The 21,959-nt window shown below is 45.3% G+C and overlaps 1 protein-coding gene across 8 annotated transcripts in view; it reads left to right on the forward strand.

The window, feature by feature from the left end:
- The window catches only part of LOC110538919 (phospholipid-transporting ATPase IA), a 133,455-nt gene that overhangs the window by 7,566 nt on the left and 103,930 nt on the right, over positions 1-21,959 (forward strand). For all 8 annotated transcript variants that reach the window (XM_036937899.1, XM_036937892.1, XM_036937895.1 and 5 more), the window contains 3 exons: positions 3,808-3,883; positions 6,547-6,652; positions 17,432-17,514. In XM_036937899.1, the coding sequence (XP_036793794.1) occupies positions 6,574-6,652; positions 17,432-17,514 (162 nt within the window). In that variant the 5' untranslated portion in view covers positions 3,808-3,883; positions 6,547-6,573. The remainder of the gene's footprint in view (positions 1-3,807; positions 3,884-6,546; positions 6,653-17,431; positions 17,515-21,959) is intronic.

Genomic DNA, 21,959 nt, shown 5'->3' on the forward strand with positions numbered 1-21,959 from the left:
TTCTCGGTATAACACAATGTCTTCCACAGCCGTGGTGTAATTGCATTGCTCTCTCCCTTCTCTCCCTTCTCTCCCTTTCTCCAAAGCAACATTTATTTGTGGTGGACCATCAGGGAATATTACCGGGTGGCTCTTACGAGCCTTAACAATCCCTCCCCTGGGTATATAGGTAGACTTATTTTGATGGCTAATGGCAGGTACATTCCTATTGAACCCTGTTCCACAGAAGCAAATCGAATCGAATCAAATCAAATCAAATGTTATTTGTCACATACATATGGTTAGCAGATGTTAATGCGAGTGTAGCGAAATGCTGATCTCATCCATAGCCTCCTTTTTATCACAGAATCATCATTCAATTTCTGCCGCAGGTAGAAAACGACTTTTGGGAAACTGGGCCCTGGTCATCTATAAACCAAGTTACAACAAAATGATCTGCCTAGAGTTGATTCGGCCAAGATTTGGTAGTGATGCTTAAAGGCTTCCAACAAGACGTCACTGCTATGCTTTTCAGGGTTTTGCATCCAATTATATTGCATTCACAGCCAACATAGCCTTCCTGCAATTCGATTTCGTGATTATGACCAGACCATATGTTGTGTTTTTGCAAGGGTAATAGATGTTCATCCTCTTTATTCCCGCGTGTTTTTGACAAAAATCTACTTTGTTGATGTACAGGAACAGTTGGTTTAATCACATGGCTTTCTGCTGACTTTATCTAAACGCAACCTTTTTAATCTTATGTACTGTGTACTTACTAGATGTCTGAGTGTATCTCTGTTGAAAATCCTAACAGCAAGTCATATCAAATCAAATTGTATTGGTCACATACACATGGTTAGCCGATGTTAATGCGAGTGTAGCGAAATGCTAGTGCTTCTAGTTCTGACAGTGCAGTAATATCTAACAAGTAATCTAACAATTCTACAACAACTATCTAATATACACAAATATAAAGGGATGGAATAAGAATATGTTCATATAAATATATGGATGAGCGATGACCGAGCAGCATAGGGAAGATGCAATAGATGATATAAAATACAGTATACAGTGCATTGCGAAAGTATTCGGCCCCCTTGAACTTTGCGACCTTTTGCCACATTTCAGGCTTCAAACATAAAGATATAAAACTGTATTTTTTTGTGAAGAATCAACAACAAGTGGGACACAATCATGAAGTGGAACAACATTTATTGGATATTTCAAACTTTTTTAACAAATCAAAAACTGAAAAATTGGGCGTGCAAAATGATTCAGCCCCTTTACTTTCAGTGCAGCAAACTCTCTCCAGAAGTTCAGTGAGGATCTCTGAATGATCCAATGTTGACCTAAATGACTAATGATGATAAATACAATCCACCTGTGTGTAATCAAGTCTCCGTATAAATGCACCTGCACTGTGATGGTCTCAGAGGTCGTTAAAAGCGCAGAGAGCATCATGAAGAACAAGGAACACACCAGGCAGGTCCGAGATACTGTTGTGAAGAAGTTTAAAGCCGGATTTGGATACAAAAAGATTTCCCAAGCTTTAAACATCCCAAGGAGCACTGTGCAAGCGATAATATTGAAATGGAAGGAGTATCAGACCACTGCAAATCTACCAAGACCTGGCCGTCCCTCTAAACCTTCAGTTCATACAAGGAGAAGACTGATCAGAGATGCAGCCAAGAGGCCCATGATCACTCTGGATGAACTGCAGAGATCTACAGCTGAGGTGGGAGACTCTGTCCATAGGACAACAATCAGTCATTGCACAAATCTGGCCTTTATGGAAGAGTGGCAAGAAGAAAGCCATTTCTTAAAGATATCCATAAAAAGTGTAGTTTAAAGTTTGCCACAAGCCACCTGGGAGACACACCAAACATGTGGAAGAAGGTGCTCTGGTCAGATGAAACCAAAATTGAACTTTTTGGCAACAATGCAAGACGTTATGTTTGGCGTAAAAGCAACACAGCTCATCACCCTGAACACACCATCCCCACTGTCAAACATGGTGGTGGCAGCATCATGGTTTGGGCCTGCTTTTCTTCAGCAGGGACAGGGAAGATGGTTAAAATTGATGGGAAGATGGATGGAGCCAAATACAGGACCATTCTGGAAGAAAACCTGATGGAGTCTGGAAAAGACCTGAGACTGGGACGGAGAGTTGTCTTCCAACAAGACAATGATCCAAAACATAAAGCAAAATCTACAATGGAATGGTTCAAAAATAAACATATCCAGGTGTTAGAATGGCCAAGTCAAAGTCCAGACCTGAATCCAATCGAGAATCTGTGGAAAGAACTGAAAACTGCTGTTCACAAATGCTCTCCATCCAACCTCACTGAGCTCGAGCTGTTTTGCAAGGAGGAATGGGAAAAAATGTCAGTCTCTCGATGTGCAAAATTGATAGAGACATACCCCAAGCGACTTACAGCTGTAATCGCAGCAAAAGGTGGCGCTACAAAGTATTAACTTAAGGGGGCTGAATAATTTTGCACGCCCAATTTTTCAGTTTTTGATTTGTTAAAAAAGTTTGAAATATCCAATAAATGTCGTTCCACTTCATGATTGTGTCCCACTTGTTGTTGATTCTTCACAAAAACATACAGTTTTATATTTTTATGTTTGAAGCCTGAAATGTGGCAAAAGGTCGCAAAGTTCAAGGGGGCCGAATACTTTCGCAATGCACTGTATACATATGATATGTAAACATGATTAAAGTGGCATTATTAAAGTGACTAGTGATCCATTTATTAAAGTGGCCAATTATTTTGAGTCTGTATGTAGGCAGCAGCCTCTCTGTTAGTGATGGCAGTTTAATAGTCTGATGGCCTTGAGATAGAAGCTGTTTTTCAGTCTCTCGGTCCCAGCTTTGATGCACCTGTACTGACCTCGCCTTCTGGATGGTGGTTGTCGCTCTGATGCTTGTCATCCTTGATGATCTTTTTGGCCTTCCTGTGACATTGGGTGCTGTAGGTGTCCTGGAGGGCAGGTAGTTTGCCCCCGGTGATGCGTTGTGGAGACCGCATCACCCTCTGGATAGCCTTGTGGTTGAGGGCGGTACAGTTTCCTTACCAGGCGGTGGTGATACATCCTGACAGGATGCTCTCAATTGTGCATCTGTAAATGTTTGTGAGGGTTTTAGGTGACTGGCTGTAAAAGTGGAAAAGAAGTCTACATTTTAATACCTGAAACAGGCAATACCAACACAAAGTTGCGTTTTTTTGCGGGCGTGACACTGTTTCGGTAATGACACAAATTGCTGTATTTTTGTGTTATGTTTTTTTATGCTGAAAATAGATAGTATTAATAGATATCATGACTCTTGTTTAGATACAGGTTTCTCTGCTGATTTTATAACTTAACTGTCTCTTTTGCATAGTTTTTTAGAGAGGGTTTTGCATGTGTGAGGGGGAGGAAAATGAATTAATGTTACCCAGAAGTTGAGAGTCACCAGGTACTCTAGGCTTGTGCAATTTAATAATCCACCCCCTTGCCAGTTTCCCCTGGTGCATTGTGGAGTAATTTCAGGCTAGCAGTTGCTGGCTTCCCAAAAAGTTGTTTTACTGTCAACATGTTACAGAATCACTTAATGTTGTAACTGTGTGAAGACTGTAACTGTATACACAATCCCTCGGGACCAGCTTCACATGTCTACAATTGAAACAATTCCCAACACACAAACTCTTCGTACAGTCTCCAATTATAACATCCCCTCTGGAGAATTTTAAAAAGAGTCTTATTGTCTTGTGTTGTCATAGTAATGGAGCCTTGTGATAGTGTTTTTTTACTGGTGTCCTTTTTTCTCATTCTCATTCACAGCCACAGCACACAGTCATTATCTGAGAAGGCTGGATTTAATGACCCCAACTGGCTGGAAAACCTCCAAAGTAATAACGTAAGTAACTTCAGGATTCCCCCGCCACCCACTGGCAGAGTCTAGCATGCAGAGGCGCGGTGAGGAGGACATTAGGAGAGATGTCAGGCCTATGTCGTGTTCATTAGGGCATGCAACGGAAAACATGTTAAAGCATTTTGCAACAGAAAAGGAAGCGTTAGCATTTTTTTTGGTCCATCCGTTGCGGTCCGTTTTCTTCCTCTTTGTGCCTAATGAAACTGCCCCTGTTTCGTACAGCAGCACAGCTTTTGAGTCTTTTAATGGGCCTCACTGACTCGGTAGATGTGTGTGTGTATACCACATTGATAACCACTACATACAGGGCCTTCGAAAAGTATTCAGACCCCTTGACTTTTTCCACATTTTGTTACGTTACAGCCTTATTCTAAAATGGATTAAATACAAAAAGTCCTGGGCAATCTACACACAATACCCCATAATGCCGAAGCGAAAACAGGTTCTTAGATATTAAATTTGCCTCAAAATCCTGCTTTCAAAAATCCTACAACCACTAGACACTTAAAGGCAGCAGCCACCTCCTGTAGCGTAGATGCGTGGCACTTTGTCTGTGAGAAGCGAGATGGTTTCAAATCTATGATTGATTTGCTGGTTGAGTTATCAGGTCAGCAGACGCCGTAGGAGGCAGGATGTTAAGTTTAATTATGTCATCAACTAGCACGGCGTCGCCCAGGAGAGGAAGTAATCCCACTGTGATGTTTGCTTTGTTATGACACTGCAAACTCCTCGGCGCTGTTAATTAGTTTGTGGGTAGGATCCGGTTTTAATTACATATTACATATGTTTTAATTACATATTACATATCTGTGGTGTTGCGAACTCTGAGCCCTAATTACATACAAAGTGAACAAGCATTTGTTTGGAAACCACAATCCTCTGTAAGGATTTGTTGATGATCATGAAGTGGTCACTGGCGTTATTGCATTAATTAGGCCTAATGAATGAATGAATAAATTAACAATATTGTTATGGATGCTATTGGTGTTTATTTTATTTTTGGAGACGTTTTCATTTCTTTGTGATTTGATTATCTTGGATGGGAAAACCTATTTTAAACACCCCTGCGTTATCTGAAGAGACACTTTTTCAAGTGTGGAGAGATTGTAGTTGTGTAATGATGCCACTGAGGTAGAGAATGAAAGCTCTCTTCCCATAAAGCACAGGCGCTCAACCTGCTTTGTAGAATCTGCTGTGCTGATCGTGCATCTTACCAGCGTCCTCTTCCTTGTTCTTGATTCAAACTGAACCAGAATATGGTGGCTTAGTTGTACTTCCACTACAAGATCTTCTGCTCTGCTGTCAACACCACCATACAACACAAATACTCACGTATTCTAGAGGAGCACATGGTCAGTTACAGTACAACACCTCTTAGGGTTAAGTGCCTTGCCCAAGGGCACAATACTAGGACATTTTATCTGGGATCGTAAACCAGCAAAACTGTGCCAAAGCTGCAAAACAAACCAACCAACCAACCACCTGTTGTTATAGTGTTCAGTTGCAATAAAAAGGCATGAACACTTACCACGCTGCGCTTTGGTCCGATTCCTCTTCTTCAGACGACAATTCCCGTTACAGAACTACCCACCACCAACGGACCAAGCAGCATGGTATGGAGGAGCAGAGGGTTCAGGACTCCTGGACATGGGAGGAGATATTGGACGGAAAGGGACCCTGGAGACAGGCTGGGGAATATCGTCGCCCGAAAAAGGAGCTGGAAGCAGCTAAAGCTGAGAGGCGGCATGAGGCAAGGCAGCGCAGCAGGCACGAGAGGCAGCCCCAAAATATTTTTTTGGGGGGAGCACACGGGGAGATTGGCGGAGTCAGGGCGATAGACCTGAGCCAACTCTCCGTGCTTACCGAAAGCAGCGTGGTACTGGTCAGGCACCGTGTTATGCAGTAAAGCGCACAGTGTTTCCAGTGCGCGCTCATAGCCCGGAGAGCTATATGCCAGCCCCCCGCAAGTGCCATGCGAGAGTGGGCATCCAGCCAAGGTGGATTGCCTGTGCTCCACTCGTGCCGGGCTAATGTGGGCATTGAGCCAAATGGAGTGGTGCAAGTGGTAAGCACCAGATCTCCAGTGCTCCCCCACAGCCCGGTTCGACCTGTGCTTGCACTTTGGAAGGTCCGGGCTAAAGTGGGCATTCAGCCTGGAGGAGTGGTGCCAAGGCTGCGCACCAGAGCTCCAGTGCTCCCCCACAGCCCGGTTCATCCGGTGCCTCCTCTACGCACCAGGCCTCCTGTAGGTCTCCCCAGCGGGGTCCTGTGGCAGCCCCACGCACCAGGCTGTCTCTGCGTCTCCTCCCTCCAGCGACGGCCTCCAGTCCGGACCCTCCAGCGACGCCTTCCAGTCCGGAGCCTCCAGTGTCACCCTCCAGTCCGGAGCTTCCAGCGACGCTCTCCAGTCCGGAGCTTCCAGGTGTTTTGGAAGTGATAGTGTGTGGGTGTAAGATGGTTGTTGTTAGATGAGATTCCTGCGGAGTCATCACTTACTAGTGGTTATTGGTGAAGCGTCCTCGCTTTCCCTCTCTTTCACTCACTGTCTTTATCTCTTTCTTGCACTCCCTCCCCTTTCTCATTCTACCTGCTCCCCTCACTCTCTCTTTCTCTTGCTTTCCCTCCCCACCCCCTCTTTCTCTCTGCAGCCCACGGCTCCTGTCATCCTGGACTTCATGACCATGTTGGCCATCTGTCACACAGCTGTCCCCGAGCGCACCGGAGATAAGATCGTCTACCAGGCTGCCTCGCCAGGTACGGCCCAGCAGTCCTGACTTCACAGCACTTGCACTATGACAGCCTTGTCACAGCTCATAATAGCCTTATGACAGCCTAATGACAGCCTAATGACAGCCCTATGACAGCCTAATGACAGCCTAATGACAGCCCTATGACAGCCTAATGACAGACTAATGACAGACTAATGACAGCTTGAAATAGCAAGTTAGTCACTAAATGTCAGTCAATCAATCTACCAATCAAATATAAGAATGCAGAAGCAAAGGATCTCCTGTTGACGTTGAATAAATTGCTGTTGCTAGGCGACGACTCCATGTCCTGGGTTCTTTATTCTCGTTGTTAGCCAAGCCCCTCAAACCTCTCAGTATCGTATACAGACATATAATGACAACACTATCACATACAGACATCAGTATCACAAAATCAGTATCACAAAAACATTGATATCAAGTAATGGCATTAATACCTTATCAAATACTTTATTTGACTCTTTGCAAACTGGAATCCATATATCCAGAGGCTGCATTCATTGTAGCTGGGGATTTTAACAAGGCTAATCTGAAAACAAGACTCCCTAAATTGTATCAGCACATCGATTGCGCAACCAGGGCTGGAAAAACCTTGGATCATTGCTATTCTAACTTCCGCGACGCATATAAGGCCCTGCCCCGCTCTCCTTTCGGAAAATCTGACCACGACTCCATTTTGTTGATCCCTGCCTACAGACAGAAACTAAAACAAGAAGCTCCCGCGCTGAGGTCTGTTCAACGCTGGTCCGACCAATCTGATTCCACGCTCCAAGACTGCTTCCATCACGTGGACTGGGATATGTTTCGTATTGCGTCAGACAACAACATTGACGAATACGCTGATTCGGTGAGCGAGTTCATTAGAACGTGCGTTGAAGATGTTGTTCCCATAGCAACGATTAAAACATTCCCTAACCAGAAACCGTGGATTGATGGCAGCATTCGCGTGAAACTGAAAGCGCGAACCACTGCTTTTAATCAGGGCAAGGTGACCGGAAACATGACCTCTCTCCGCAAGGCAATCAAACAAGCTAAGCGTCAGTATAGAGACAAAGTAGAATCTCAATTCAACGGCTCAGACACAAGAGGTATGTGGCATGGTCTACAGTCAATCACGGATTACAAAAAGAAAACCAGCCCCGTCACGGACCAGGATGTCTTGCTCCCAGGCAGACTAAATAACTTTTTTGCCCGCTTTGAGGACAATACAGTGCCACTGACACGGCCTGCAACCAAAACATGCGGACTCTCCTTCACTGCAGCCGACGTGAGGAAAACATTTAAACGTGTTAACCCTCGCAAGGCTGCAGGCCCAGACGGCATCCCCAGCCGCGCCCTCAGAGCATGCGCAGACCAGCTGGCTGGTGTGTTTACGGACATATTCAATCAATTCCTATCCCAGTCTGTTGTTCCCAGAAAGCTAAGGTAACTGAGCTAAACGACTACCGCCCCGTAGCACTCACTTCCGTCATCATGAAGTGCTTTGAGAGACTAGTCAAGGACCATATCACCTCCACCCTACCTGACACCCTAGACCCACTCCAATTTGCTTACCGCCCAAATAGGTCCACAGACGATGCAATCTGAAACCACACTGCACATTGCCCTAACCCATCTGGACAAGAGGAATACCTATGTGAGAATGCTGTTCATCGACCTTCAGCTCGGCATTTAACACTATAGTGCCCTCCAAGCTCGTCATCAAGCTCGAGACCCTGGGTCTCGACCCCGCCCTGTGCAACTGGGTACTGGACTTCCTGACGGGCCGCCCCCAGGTGGTGAGGGTAGGCAACAACATCTCCACCCTGCTGATCCTCAACACTGGGGCCCCACAAGGGTGCGTTCTGAGCCCTCTCCTGTACTCCCTGTTCACCCACGACTGCGTGGCCACGCACGCCTCCAACTCAATCATCAAGTTTGCGGACGACACAACACTGGTAGGCTTGATTACCAACAACGACGAGACGGCCTACAGGGAGGAGGTGAGGGCCCTCGGAGTGTGGTGTCAGGAAAATAACCTCACACTCAACGTCAACAAAACTAAGGAGATGATTGTGGACTTCAGGAAACACCAGAGGGAACACCCCCCTATCCACATCGATGGAACAGTAGTGGAGAGGGTAGTAAGTTTTAAGTTCCTCGGCGTACACATCACAGACAAACTGAATTGGTCCACCCACACAGACAGCATCGTGAAGAAGGCGCAGCAGCGCCTCTTCAACCTCAGGAGGCTGAAGAAATTCGGCGTGTCACCAAAAGCACTCACAAACTTCTACAGATGCACAATCGAGAGCATCCTGTCGGGCTGTATCACCGCCTGGTACGGCAACTGCTCCGCCCTCAACCGTAAGGCTCTCCAGAGGGTAGTGAGGTCTGCACAACGCATCACCGGGGGCAAACTACCTGCCCTCCAGGACACCTACACCACCCGATGTCACAGGAAGGCCATAAAGATCATCAAGGACAACAACCACCCGAGCCACTGCCTGTTCACCCCGCTATCATCCAGAAGGTGAGGTCAGTACAGGTGCATCAAAGCTGGGACCGAGAGACTGAAAAACAGCTTCTATCTCAAGGCCATCAAACTGTTAAACAGCCACCACTAACACTGAGTGGCTGCTGCCAACACACTGACTCAACTCCAGCCACTTTAATAATGGGAATTGATGGGAAATGATGTAAAATATATCACTAGCCACTTTAAACAATGCTACCTAATATAATGTTTACATACCCTACATTATTCATCTCATATGTATACGTATATACTGTACTCTATATCATCTACTGCATCTTTATGTAATACATGTATCACTAGCCACTTTAACTATGCCACTTTGTTTACATACTCATCTCATATGTATATACTGCACTCAATACCATCTACTGTATCTTGCCTATGCCGCTCTGTACCATCACTCATTCATATATCTTTATGTACATATTCTTTATCCCCTTACACTTGTAAGGTAGTAGTTTTGGAATTGTTAGCTAGATTACTCGTTGGTTATTACTGCATTGTCGGAACTAGAAGCACAAGCATTTCGCTACACTCACATTAACATCTGCTAACCATGTGTATGTGACAAATAAAATTTGATTTGATTTGAAGACGGTAGAGAGACACTGGGACGGGACGGTAGTGGAACAAACAACAGAACAATCGATTTTTTAAATGTAACTAGGCAAGTCAGTCAGGAACAAATTATTATTTACAATGACGACCTACCACGGCCAAACCTGGACCAATTGTACACCGCCCTATGGGACTCCCAATCATGGCCGGAAGTGATACAGCCTGGATTTGAACCAGGGACTGTAGTGAGGGTAAAAGGGTGCACATTAAGCCCGATATCCTTTATCTTAGACAAGGTCAATCTGACTTTCATATGCTTTGATCCACCAAGGCTAGATGTTTTGAAGTGGTAAAGGGTTGTGTTCATTAGGCACCAAGCGGAAGAAAATGCACTAAAACACTGAGGGACCACCTGGACTCGTCCAATAAGTACCGCAGGGCTCTAGGCTGACCTTTTTTAGAAGGAGCACGTGTGCGCCTAAGTTGAAAAATGTAGGAGCACACAAAGAAATGTAAGAGGACAGTGCTGCTTGTTTTTGTAGTTTTGGTGCAAGCATGTCGGTCATGAATCTGCGCTCAGTTAAGTGAAGTAGGTTCCTTCCTTTCTGGGGAGTTTTTTCTAGCCACCGTGGTTCTACATCTGCATTGCTTGCTGTTTACAGTTTTAGGCTGGGTTTCTATATAAGCACTTTGTGACATCTGCTAATGTAAAAAGGGCTTTATAAATTATATAATTTGATTTATTTTAAGTTATCATTGCAACAATTACCATCTGGTGCTCCCAAAAAAAATCAGGTACCATATTTAGGTGCATATGCAAGTTAAATGGTCGCACTGTAGAACCCTGTGCCGCTCATGTTTGTGTTCCGTTGTACGTTTTGAAACATTGCACACTAATGAACATGACCTACGGAAATAGGTCATGTCCTCTGAATCCTCCTCTTCCTTTGATCTGCTCCTCTAAGTACAGCCTGTTCATTTGATCTCTTTAAAGTGACGCTTACCTCAGTGAATCTGCAGAACCTCTCCGCTCTGGCCTCGTTCCTTTGTTCCTAATCAAGAGTGAATTCCCTTCTCTGGCCTTGATCCTTTGTTCCTAATCAAGAGTGAATTCCCTTCTCTGGCCTTGATCCTTTGTTCCTAATCGAGTGAATTCCCTTCTCTGGCCTTGTTCCTTTGTTCCTAATCAAGAGTGAATTCCCTTCTCTGGCCTTGTTCTTTTGTTCCTAATCAAGAGTGAATTCCCCTCTCTGGCCTCGTTCCTTTGTTGCTAATCAAGAGTGAATTCCCTTCTCTGGCCTTGTTCCTTTGTTCCTAATCAAGAGTGAATTCCCTTCTCTGGCCTTGTTCTTTTGTTCCTAATCAAGAGTGAATTTGTCATGTATTGTCATGTTGTGTGTTTCTGTCCTTTCCCTTCACCCTGTCTCCCTCTGCTGGTCGTTGTTAGGTTACCTTTTCTCCCCCTCTTTCCCCCAGCTGTGCCTTGTCTCCTCCTAACTACCCATTCACCCCGTTTCCCACCTGTTCCCTTTTTCCCTCTGATTAGGTCCCTATATCTCTCTCTGTTTTTGTTCCTGTCCTTGTCGGATTCTTGTTTGTTGTGTTTCATGCCTGAACCAGACTATCGTCATGTTTGCTGTAACCTTGTCCTGTCCTGTCGGAATCTGCCGGTCTATCTGAGCCTACCTATGTTTGGTTATTAAAGAAGCTCTGTTTAAGTTGGTTCGCTTTTGGGTCCTCATTCACTCACCGTAACAGAAGAATCCGACCAAGAATGGACCCAGCGACTTCGGACCCTCTCCACTCAGCCGTCGAGATCCAGGGAGCGATGCTAGGCAGACACGAGCAGGAATTGTCTGCTGCTCAACATGCCGTTGAGACCCTGGCCACCCAAGTCTCCAACCTCACAGAACAGGTTCACCATCTCCGCCTCGATCCACCGGCCACTTCCAGGGCTTTCGAATCTCCGGAGCCCAGAATCAATAACCCGCCGTGTTACTCTGGGGAGCCCACTGAATGCCGCTCGTTCCTCACCCAGTGTGATATTGTGTTTTCTCTCCAGCCCAACACTTACGCCAGGAGCACTGCTCGTGTCGCCTACGTCATATCTCTCCTTACTGGACGGGCTCGTGAGTGGGGCACGGCAATCTGGGAGGCAAGGGCTGAGTGTACTAACCAGTATCAGGACTTTAAGGAGGAGATGATACGGGTTTTTGATCGATCTGTTTTTGGCTTCCAGGGCCCTGTCTTCCCTATGTCAAGGCAATCGATCCATAACAGACTACTCTATTGAGTTTCGCACTCTTGCTGCCTCCAGTGGCTGGAACGAGCCGGCTTTGCTCGCTCGTCTTCTGGAGGGTCTCCGCGCAGAGGTAAAGGATGAGATTCTCTCCCGGGAGGTTCCTTCCAGCGTGGATTCCTTGATTGAACTCGCTATTCGCATTGAGCGACGGGTTGATCTTCGTCACCGAGCTCGTGGAAAGGAGCTCGCGTTCTCCGTTGCCCCCCTCTCCGCATCACTACCATCTTCCTCTGCCGGCTCGGGAGCTGAGCCTATGCAGCTGGGAGGTATCCGCGTCTCGACTAAGGAGAGGGAACGGAGAATCACCAACCGCCTCTGTCTCTATTGCGGTTCTGCTGGTCATTTTGTCACTTCATGTCCAGTAAAAGCCAGAGCTCATCAGTAAGCGGAGGGCTACTGGTGAGCGCTACTACTCCTGTCTCTCCTTCAAGATCCTGCACTACCTTGTCGGTCCATCTACGCTGGACCGGTTCGTCAGCTTCCTGCAGTGCCTTAATAGACTCTGGGGCGGAGGGCTGTTTTATGGACGAGACCTGGGCTCGGGAACATGACATTCCTCTCAGACAGTTAAGGGAGTCCACGGCCTTGTTCGCCCTGGATGGTAGTCCTCTCCCCAGGATTCAGCGTGAGACGCTACCTTTAACCCTCACTGTTTCTGGTAATCATAGCGAAACCATTTCTTTTTTGATTTTTCGTTCACCTTTTACACCTGTTGTTTTGGGCCATCCCTGGCTAGTTTGTCATAATCCTTCCATTAATTGGTCTAGTAATTCTATCCTCTCCTGGAACGTCTCTTGTCATGTGAAATGTTTAATGTCTGCTATCCCTCCTGTTTCCTCTGTCTCTTCTTCACAGGAGGAGCCTGGTGATTTGACAGGGGTGCCGGAGGAATATCACGACCTGCGCACGGTGTTCAGTCGGTCCAGGGCCACCTCTCTTCCTCCACACCGGTCGTATGATTGTAGTATTGATCTCCTTCCGGGAACCACTCCCCCCCGGGGTAGACTATACTCTCTGTCGGCTCCCGAACGTAAGGCTCTCGAGGATTATTTGTCTGTAGCTCTTGACGCCGGTACCATAGTCCCCTCCTCCTCTCCCGCCGGAGCGGGGTTTTTTTTTTGTCAAGAAGAAGGACGGGTCTCTGCGCCCCTGCATAGATTATCGAGGGCTGAATGACATAACAGTTAAGAATCGTTATCCGCTTCCTCTTATGTCTTCAGCCTTCGAGATCCTGCAGGGAGCCAGGTTTTTCACTAAGTTGGACCTTCGTAACGCTTACCATCTCGTGCGCATCAGGGAGGGGGACGAGTGGAAGACGGCGTTTAACACTCCGTTAGGGCACTTTGAATACCGGGTTCTTCCTTTCGGCCTCGCTAACGCTCCAGCTGTCTTTCAGGCATTAGTCAATGATGTCCTGAGAGACATGCTGAACATCTTTGTTTTCGTTTACCTTGACGATATCCTGATTTTTTCACCGTCACTCCAGATTCATCTTCAGCACGTTCGACGTGTCCTCCAGCGCCTTTTAGAGAATTGTCTTTTTGTGAAGGCTGAGAAGTGCACTTTTCATGCCTCCTCCGTCACATTTCTCGGTTCTGTTATTTCCGCTGAAGGCATTAAGATGGATCCCGCTAAGGTCCAAGCTGTCATTGATTGGCCCGCCCCTAAGTCACGCGTCGAGCTGCAGCGCTTTCTCGGCTTCGCGAACTTCTATCGTCGTTTCATCCGTAATTTCTGTCAGGTGGCAGCTCCTCTCACAGCCCTTACTTCTGTCAAGACGTGCTTTAAGTGGTCCGTTTCCGCCCAGGGAGCTTTTGATCTCCTCAAGAATCGTTTTACATCCGCTCCTATCCTTGTTACACCTGACGTCTCTAGACAGTTCGTTGTCGAGGTTGACGCGTCAGAGGTGGGCGTGGGAGCCATTCTTTCTCAGCGCTCCCTCTCTGACGACAAGGTCCACCCATGCGCGTATTTTTCTCATCGCCTGTCGCCGTCGGAACGTAACTATGATGTGGGAAACCGCGAACTGCTCGCCATCCGGTTAGCCCTAGGCGAATGGCGACAGTGGTTGGAGGGGGCGACCGTTCCTTTTGTCGTTTGGACTGACCATAGGAACCTTGAGTACATCCGTTCTGCCAAACGACTTAATGCGCGTCAGGCGCGTTGGGCGCTGTTTTTCGCTCGTTTCGAGTTCGTGATTTCTTATCGTCCGGGCTCTAAGAACACCAAGCCTGATGCTTTATCTCGTCTCTTCAGTTCTTCAGTAGCCTCCACTGACCCCGAGGGGATTCTCCCTGAGGGGCGTGTTGTCGGGTTGACTGTCTGGGGAATTGAGAGGCAGGTAAAGCAAGCGCTCACTCACACTCCGTCGCCGCGCGCTTGTCCTAGGAACCTTCTTTTCGTTCCCGTTCCTACTCGTCTGGCCGTTCTTCAGTGGGCTCACTCTGCCAAGTTAGCCGGCCACCCTGGCGTTCGGGGTACGCTTGCTTCCATTCGCCAGCGTTTTTGGTGGCCCACCCGGGAGCATGACACGCGTCGTTTCGTGGCTGCTTGTTCGGTCTGCGCGCAGACTAAGTCCGGTAACTCCCCTCCTGCCGGCCGTCTCAGGCCGCTTCCCATTCCCTCTCGACCGTGGTCTCACATCGCCTTAGATTTTGTCACCGGACTGCCTTCGTCAGCGGGGAAGACTGTTATTCTTACGGTTGTCGATAGGTTCTCTAAGGCGGCTCATTTCATTCCCCTTGCTAAGCTTCCTTCTGCTAAAGAGACGGCACAAATCATCATCGAGAATGTTTTCAGAATTCATGGCCTTCCGTCAGACGTCGTTTCGGACAGAGGTCCGCAATTCACGTCTCAATTTTGGAGGGAGTTTTGCCGTTTGATTGGGGCTTCCGTCAGTCTCTCTTCCGGCTTTCACCCCCAGTCTAACGGTCAAGCAGAACGGGCCAATCAGACTATTGGTCGCATCTTACGCAGTCTTTCTTTTCGCAACCCTGCGTCTTGGTCAGAACAGCTCCCCTGGGCAGAATACGCCCACAACTCGCTTCCTTCGTCTGCGACCGGGCTATCTCCTTTTCAGAGTAGCCTCGGGTACCAGCCTCCGCTGTTCTCATCTCAGTTCGCCGAGTCCAGCGTCCCCTCCGCTCAGGCTTTTGTCCAACGTTGCGAGCGCACCTGGAAGAGGGTCAGGTCTGCACTTTGCCGTTATAGGACGCAGACTGTGAGGGCTGCTAATAAGCGTAGAACTAAGAGTCCTAGATATTGTCGCGGTCAGAGAGTTTGGCTCTCCACTCAGAACCTTCCCCTTAAGACGGCTTCTCGCAAGTTGACCCCGCGGTTCATTGGTCCGTTCCGTATTTCTCGGGTCATTAATCCTGTCGCAGTTCGACTTCTTCTTCCGCGATACCTTCGTCGCGTCCACCCGGTCTTCCATGTCTCCTGTATTAAGCCCGTTCTTCGCGCCCCCGCTCGTCTTCCCCCCCCCCCCCCCCCATCCTTGTCGAGGGCGCACCCATCTACAGGGTCCGCAGGATTTTGGACATGCGTCCTCGGGGCCGTGGTCACCAGTACCTCGTTGATTGGGAGGGGTACGGTCCTGAGGAGAGGAGTTGGGTTCCCTCTCGGGACGTGCTGGACCGTGCGCTGATCGAGGATTTCCTCCGTTGCCGCCAGGTTTCCTCCTCGAGTGCGCCAGGAGGCACTCGGTGAGTGGGGGGGTACTGTCATGTATTGTCATGTTGTGTGTTTCTGTCCTTTCCCTTCACCCTGTCTCCCTCTGCTGGTCGTTGTTAGGTTACCTTTTCTCCCCCTCTTTCCCCCAGCTGTGCCTTGTCTCCTCCTAACTACCCATTCACCCCGTTTCCCACCTGTTCCCTTTTTCCCTCTGATTAGGTCCCTATATCTCTCTCTGTTTTTGTTCCTGTCCTTGTCGGATTCTTGTTTGTTGTGTTTCATGCCTGAACCAGACTATCGTCATGTTTGCTGTAACCTTGTCCTGTCCTGTCGGAATCTGCCGGTCTATCTGAGCCTACCTATGTTTGGTTATTAAAGAAGCTCTGTTTAAGTTAGTTCGCTTTTGGGTCCTCATTCACTCACCGTAACAGAATTCCCCTCTCTGGCCTCGTTCCTTTGTTGCTAATCAAGAGTGAATTCCCTTCTCTGGCCTTGTTCCTTTGTTCCTAATCAAGAGGGAATTCCCTTCTCTGGCCTTGTTCCTTTGTTCCTAATCAAGAGTGAATTCCCCTCTCTGGCCTCGTTCCTTTGTTGCTAATCAAGAGTGAATTCCCCTCTCTGGCCTCGTTCCTTTGTGATCAAGACAAAAAGAGGAAAACTGTTATGAATGGAGAGAATGTCACTATTATGAGCTTCTTTCTTTTTACCCTATGTAATTACTCTGTAGAGTTTGACAATATCTACAAATATTTTACTTAATTGCAGAACAAATACACCAGGGTTGTATTCATTAGTCCACACCGTATCAAAATGGAAAATGAAAACAAGTATTTATTATTGGATAGGTTCCTCCCCGTTTTGTTGTTTCAGTTAGTCTTCTTCCGTTTGGTGCCTAATGAACACAACCCAGCTAAGGAGCTGTGTGGGGATGGAGAGTAGTCATAAATAGAGAGCTAGCTAAGTTAACTGTAAACAACATGCAGAAAGGTTTTTCTCACCCTTAAGCCTTTCTACTTTGCACATTCTTCCATTGCAAAACTACCATTCCAGTGTTTTACTTGCTATATTGTATTTACCTTGCCACCATGGCCTTTTTTGCCTTTACCTCCCTTCTCACCTCATTTGCTCACATTGTATATAGACTTGTTTATACTGTATTATTGACTGTATGTTTGTTTTACTCCATGTGTAACTCTGTGTCGTTGTATCTGTCGAACTGCTTTGCTTTATCTTGGCCAGGTCGCAATTGTAAATGAGAACTTGTTCTCAACTTGCCTACCTGGTTAAATAAAGGTAAAATAAAAAATAAATAAATAAATAAATAAATAAAATAATAAATAAAATAAAAAATAAATAAATAAGTGTTTAGATGCGAGCTACAGTATAACCTGTACTACAGCTTTGTTTGTACCTAAAGTATGTCTTGATGAATTAGCGTTATGTACAAATGGTAGTTGTAGCACTCATTCGTAAACAACTGCCTGATCATTTTAGAGGTCTAAAGCAAAATGAAATCTGAGGATCATGTTCTTTCAAGTGCTTACTACTGCTTAGTTTGACACCAACTGTCTTGGTCAGCACTTTTTAGTGTTGGCATCACATGCCTCTGTAGTTCTAAAATAAAATGAATGTGATACTGGTGTTGCTGTTCTGGTGCACTTCTCATCTCACAACATTCCCTTGGGTTCTCCTTGGGTTCTCTTCTGATTCTGCAGACGAGGGGGCTCTGGTGAGAGCAGCGGCGAACCTGGGCTTTGTGTTCTCTGGTAGAACCCCAGACTGTGTCATCATAAAAGCGGTGAGTAGATGCAGTAGAATCCATAGAAATAGAATTCCCCTGCCTCCGGAGTGATGCAGGGGTCTAAGGTACTGCATCACAGTGCTAGCTGGGCCACTAGAGATCCAGAGTCCAAGCTCTGTTGCAGCCGGCCGCGACCGGGAGAGCTATGGGGCGGCGCACAATTGGCCCAGCATCGTGTCCATCGTGTCCATCGCACTCTAGCGACTCCTGTGGTGGGCCAGGCACATGCACGCTGACACGGTCGTACGGTGATTCCGCTGACACTGGTGTGGCTGGTTTCTGGGTTAAGCGGGCATTGTGTCAAGAAACAGTGCGGCTTGGTTGGGTTGTGTTTTCGGAGGACACACGGCTCTCGACCTTTGCCTCTCCCGAGTCCAAGCGGGAGTTGCAGCGATGAGACAAAACTGTAACTACCAATTGGATACCACGATATTGGGGAGAAAGAGGGGGTAAAAAATAAATGGAATATCCATTCTAGTGATTCTATTTCTATGGTAGATGTTCTGACAATGAACGCAATCCTATTGTGCCTTTCACTTCAGTTCTGTAGCTCTCATGGCTCTATACATTGTATGGTGGTAATCACTTCTGTGCATTTTTTTAAATATTTTTTTTAATTTTTTTTATTGGGTCACAAGGGCAATACAATAATAAAAATACCCCCCCACCCACTCCAAACATACTCCCCCCCCCCCAAAAAAAGATATAATACATTTATCAAGTTAAAATATACAACTCGCTCTAGACTAGAATATGCACAGCAGGTGCCATTAATACAGGTAACGAGTGGAGGACAGAGCAGTCTCTTAAAGAAGAAGTTACAGGTCTGTGAGAGCCAGAAATCTTGCTTGTTTGTAGGTGACCAAATACTTATTTTCCACCATAATTTGCAAATAAATTCATTAAAAATCCTACAATGTGATTTTCTGGATTTTTTTTCTCATTTTGTCTGTCTTAGTTGAAGTGTACCCATGATGAAAATTACAGGCCTCTCTCATCTTTTTAAGTGGGAGAACTTGCACAATAGGTGGCTGACTAAATACTTTTTTGCCCCACTGTATTCCTAATTTTGTTGCGTTACAGCCTGCATTCAAAATGGACAAAATGGATAGATTCACACCCCTGAGTCAATACTTTGTAGAAGAACCTTTGACAGCGATTACAGCTATGAGTATTTCTGGGTAAGTCTCTAAGAGCTTTCTACAACTGGATTGTGCAACATTTGCCCATTTATTATTTTCTAAATTCTTCAAGCTCTGTCAAGTTGGTTGTTGATCATTGCTAGACAACCATTTTCAGGTCTTGCCAAAGATTTTAGTCAAAACTGTAACTCGGCAAGCAACTCCAGTGTAGATTTGGCCTTGTGTTTTAGGTTGTTGTCTTGCTGAAAGGTGAATTAATCTCCCAGTGTCTGGTGGAAAGCAGACTGAACCAGGTTTTCCTTTAGGATTTTTCCTGTTCTTAGCGCCATTCGGTTTCTTTTTTATTCTGAAAAACTCCCTAGTCCTAAATGATTACAAGCACGCACATAACATAATGCAGCCACCATTATGCTTAATTTTTTAATTGCTTTAACACATTTATTGCGGTATTACTTTAGTGCCTTGTTGCAAACAGTAATATTTGTATTCTGTTTACCTTTTATGGCTGCTGTCCCTGTACAGGAATCAACATCAGCGGAAATTTCAGAGTGACAACTAATAGTACTCGATACAACTCAAACTTTCATTAAAACACACATGCAGGGTACTCAATTATAGCTATACTCGTTGTGAATCTAGCCAACATGTCAGATTTTTTAAATGCTTTTCGGCGAAAGCATGAGAAGCTATTATCTGATAGCATGCAACCCCCCGAAATACCTAAAGGGGACGTAAAACAAAATAATTAGCGTAGCCGGCGCTACACAAAACGCAGAAATAAAATATAAAACATTCATTACCTTTGACGAGCTTCTTTGTTGGCACTCCTATATGTCCCATAAACATCACAATTGGGTCTTTTTTTCGATTATATATACCCAAAATGTAAATTTATGAAGCCCGTCTGATCCAGGAAAAAACTGCTTTCCAAAACGCAACGTCATTTTTTTTAATTAAAAAAGTTGCCTATAAACTTTGACAAAACACTTCAAACTACTATTGTAATCCAACTTTAGTTATTAGTAAACGTTAATAATCGATCAAATTGATCACAGGGCGATCTGTATTCAATAGCAGCAAGTCTTGAAATCATGGTCCATATTCTCTCTTCCATAACTTCCCCCGGTGTACTCGACGACAGGAAGTGCCTATTCCTCATTTCACCAAGGATTAACTTCAACCAAATTGCCAAGTCTGGCGACATCGTGTGGAAGCTGTAGAACTGGTCGCTATCTATTTTCCCTTGCCATAGACAATACAGAGACTGGCGGAGGGATTTTTTTCTGTTGTTTTTTGTGAACAGTTTTCCTTGGGATTTTGCCTGCTACACACGTTCTGTTATAGTCACAGACATGATTTAACCAGTTTTAGAAACTTCAGAGTGTTTTCTATCCACACATACTAATCATATGCATATACTATATTCCTGGCATGAGTAGCAGGACGTTGAAATTTTGCGCGATTTTTAACAAAATGCTGAAAAAATTCACAGCCTCCTTAAGAGGTTTTAAGGCTTCCTTCTTTTCACTCAGTCAATTAGGTTAGTATTGTGGAGTAACTACAAGGTTGTTGATCCATCCTCAGTTTTCTATCACAGCCATTACTCTGTAACTGTTTTAAAGTCACCATTGGGCTTATGGTGAAATCCCTGAGCGGTTTCCTTCCTCTCCGGCAATTGAGTTAGGAAGCCTGTATCTAGGTAGTGACTGAGTGTATTGATACACCATCCAAAGTGTAATTAATAACTTCACCGTGCTCAAAGGGATATTCAATGTCTGATTTTTCTTTATTTGTACCCATCTACCAATGGGTGCCCTTCTTTGCGAAGCATTGGAAAACATCCCTGGTCTTTGTGGTTGAATCTCTGTTTGAAATTCACTCCTTGACTGAGGGACCTTAAAGATAAATATGTTTGAGGGGGGTACAGTTATCATGTCAAACACTATTATTGCACACAGAGTGAGTTCAAACAGCTTATTATGTGACTTTTAAAGAAAATTTAGGCTTGCCATACTGTAAAAAAGGGGTTGAATACTTATTGAGTCAAGACATTTCAGATTTTCATTTGGAATTCATTTGTTAAATTTTTTTTTTTTTAAAGAAAACGTTCTTCCACTTTGACATTATGGGGTATTGTGTGTAGTGACAAAGTGACCAGTGACAAAACATCTACATTTAATACATTTTAAATTCAGGCTGTAACACAACAAAATGTGGAAAAGGGGGTGTGAATTCTTTCTGGCACTCTACATGGAAATGAATTTTGTGAGATCAGCATAAACATTACACATTCAGTACACTATAATACACATAATGTAATACATAGAGCCCTACTTTGAGCAGTTGACTGAGCCTCCCTGGAGCGCCAGATGGGTAGGGTTTGTACTCCGGGGACCATTCCATTGGCAAGCTCAATCAAGTTTGGCAAAAGTATTTGGAGAAAAAAAGAAATATTATACTTACACGCACTGGCCGTGTAATGGAAAATAAATGACTCTTCTAAATTAGACTCAATTAGATTACATGGACACGATGGCGTTCGTGAATACGTCCTCCTCTAACCTAAGGGCGCCCTGGCGCTTTGATCCCTTTAATTGGCTAACCTGATGATTGCATTTAGGAAGGAGGTGGGGAGGCACAATGCCTAAGCTCTTTTTCTAATTTTACTCCAGAGTATAAAGTTTACAAGACATTTGTCTAGGTCCTTAACCTTTATTAGGCCTTCGAAAGCCTTCTCCCTTATTGCTTCGCCTCCAAATGTAAAAAAAAAATCTGTAGCAGACAAAAGGTCTGATATCGGGATCAGACACATTGTTAGACACACATCATATTATTTATTACACTGGCATTTTTTTGTTTATTGATTTGCACACAAAAAGAGACAGAACAATGTGATAATAGTAATTAAAAGGCAAAACTGGAACATGTGCAGGAGAGATTAAAAAAAGCTACTGAAATGCCTCCCCCTTTCAAATATCTATAGAAAAAGGACTGAATTAGTATAGTTGCAGTATAATTGCTGTCTAACTATTGGGTTGGCTTAGACATACAATACCAGACAAGTTTGGACAGACCTACTTTATATTTGAGATTCTTCAAAGCAGCCACCATTTGCCTTGATGACAACTTTGCACACTCTTGGCATTTTCTCAACCAGCTCCACCTGGAATGCTTTTTCTCCAAAACCACCAAAACCACCATAAAGAAGCCAGACTACTGTTTGCAACTGCACATGGGGACAAAGATCGCACATGGGGACAAAGATCGTATATATTGATATATTGAAGCGACATCTCAAGA

Source organism: Oncorhynchus mykiss, chromosome 12 (assembly GCF_013265735.2).
Source record: "Oncorhynchus mykiss isolate Arlee chromosome 12, USDA_OmykA_1.1, whole genome shotgun sequence".
Taxonomy (NCBI): Eukaryota; Metazoa; Chordata; class Actinopteri; order Salmoniformes; family Salmonidae; genus Oncorhynchus; species Oncorhynchus mykiss.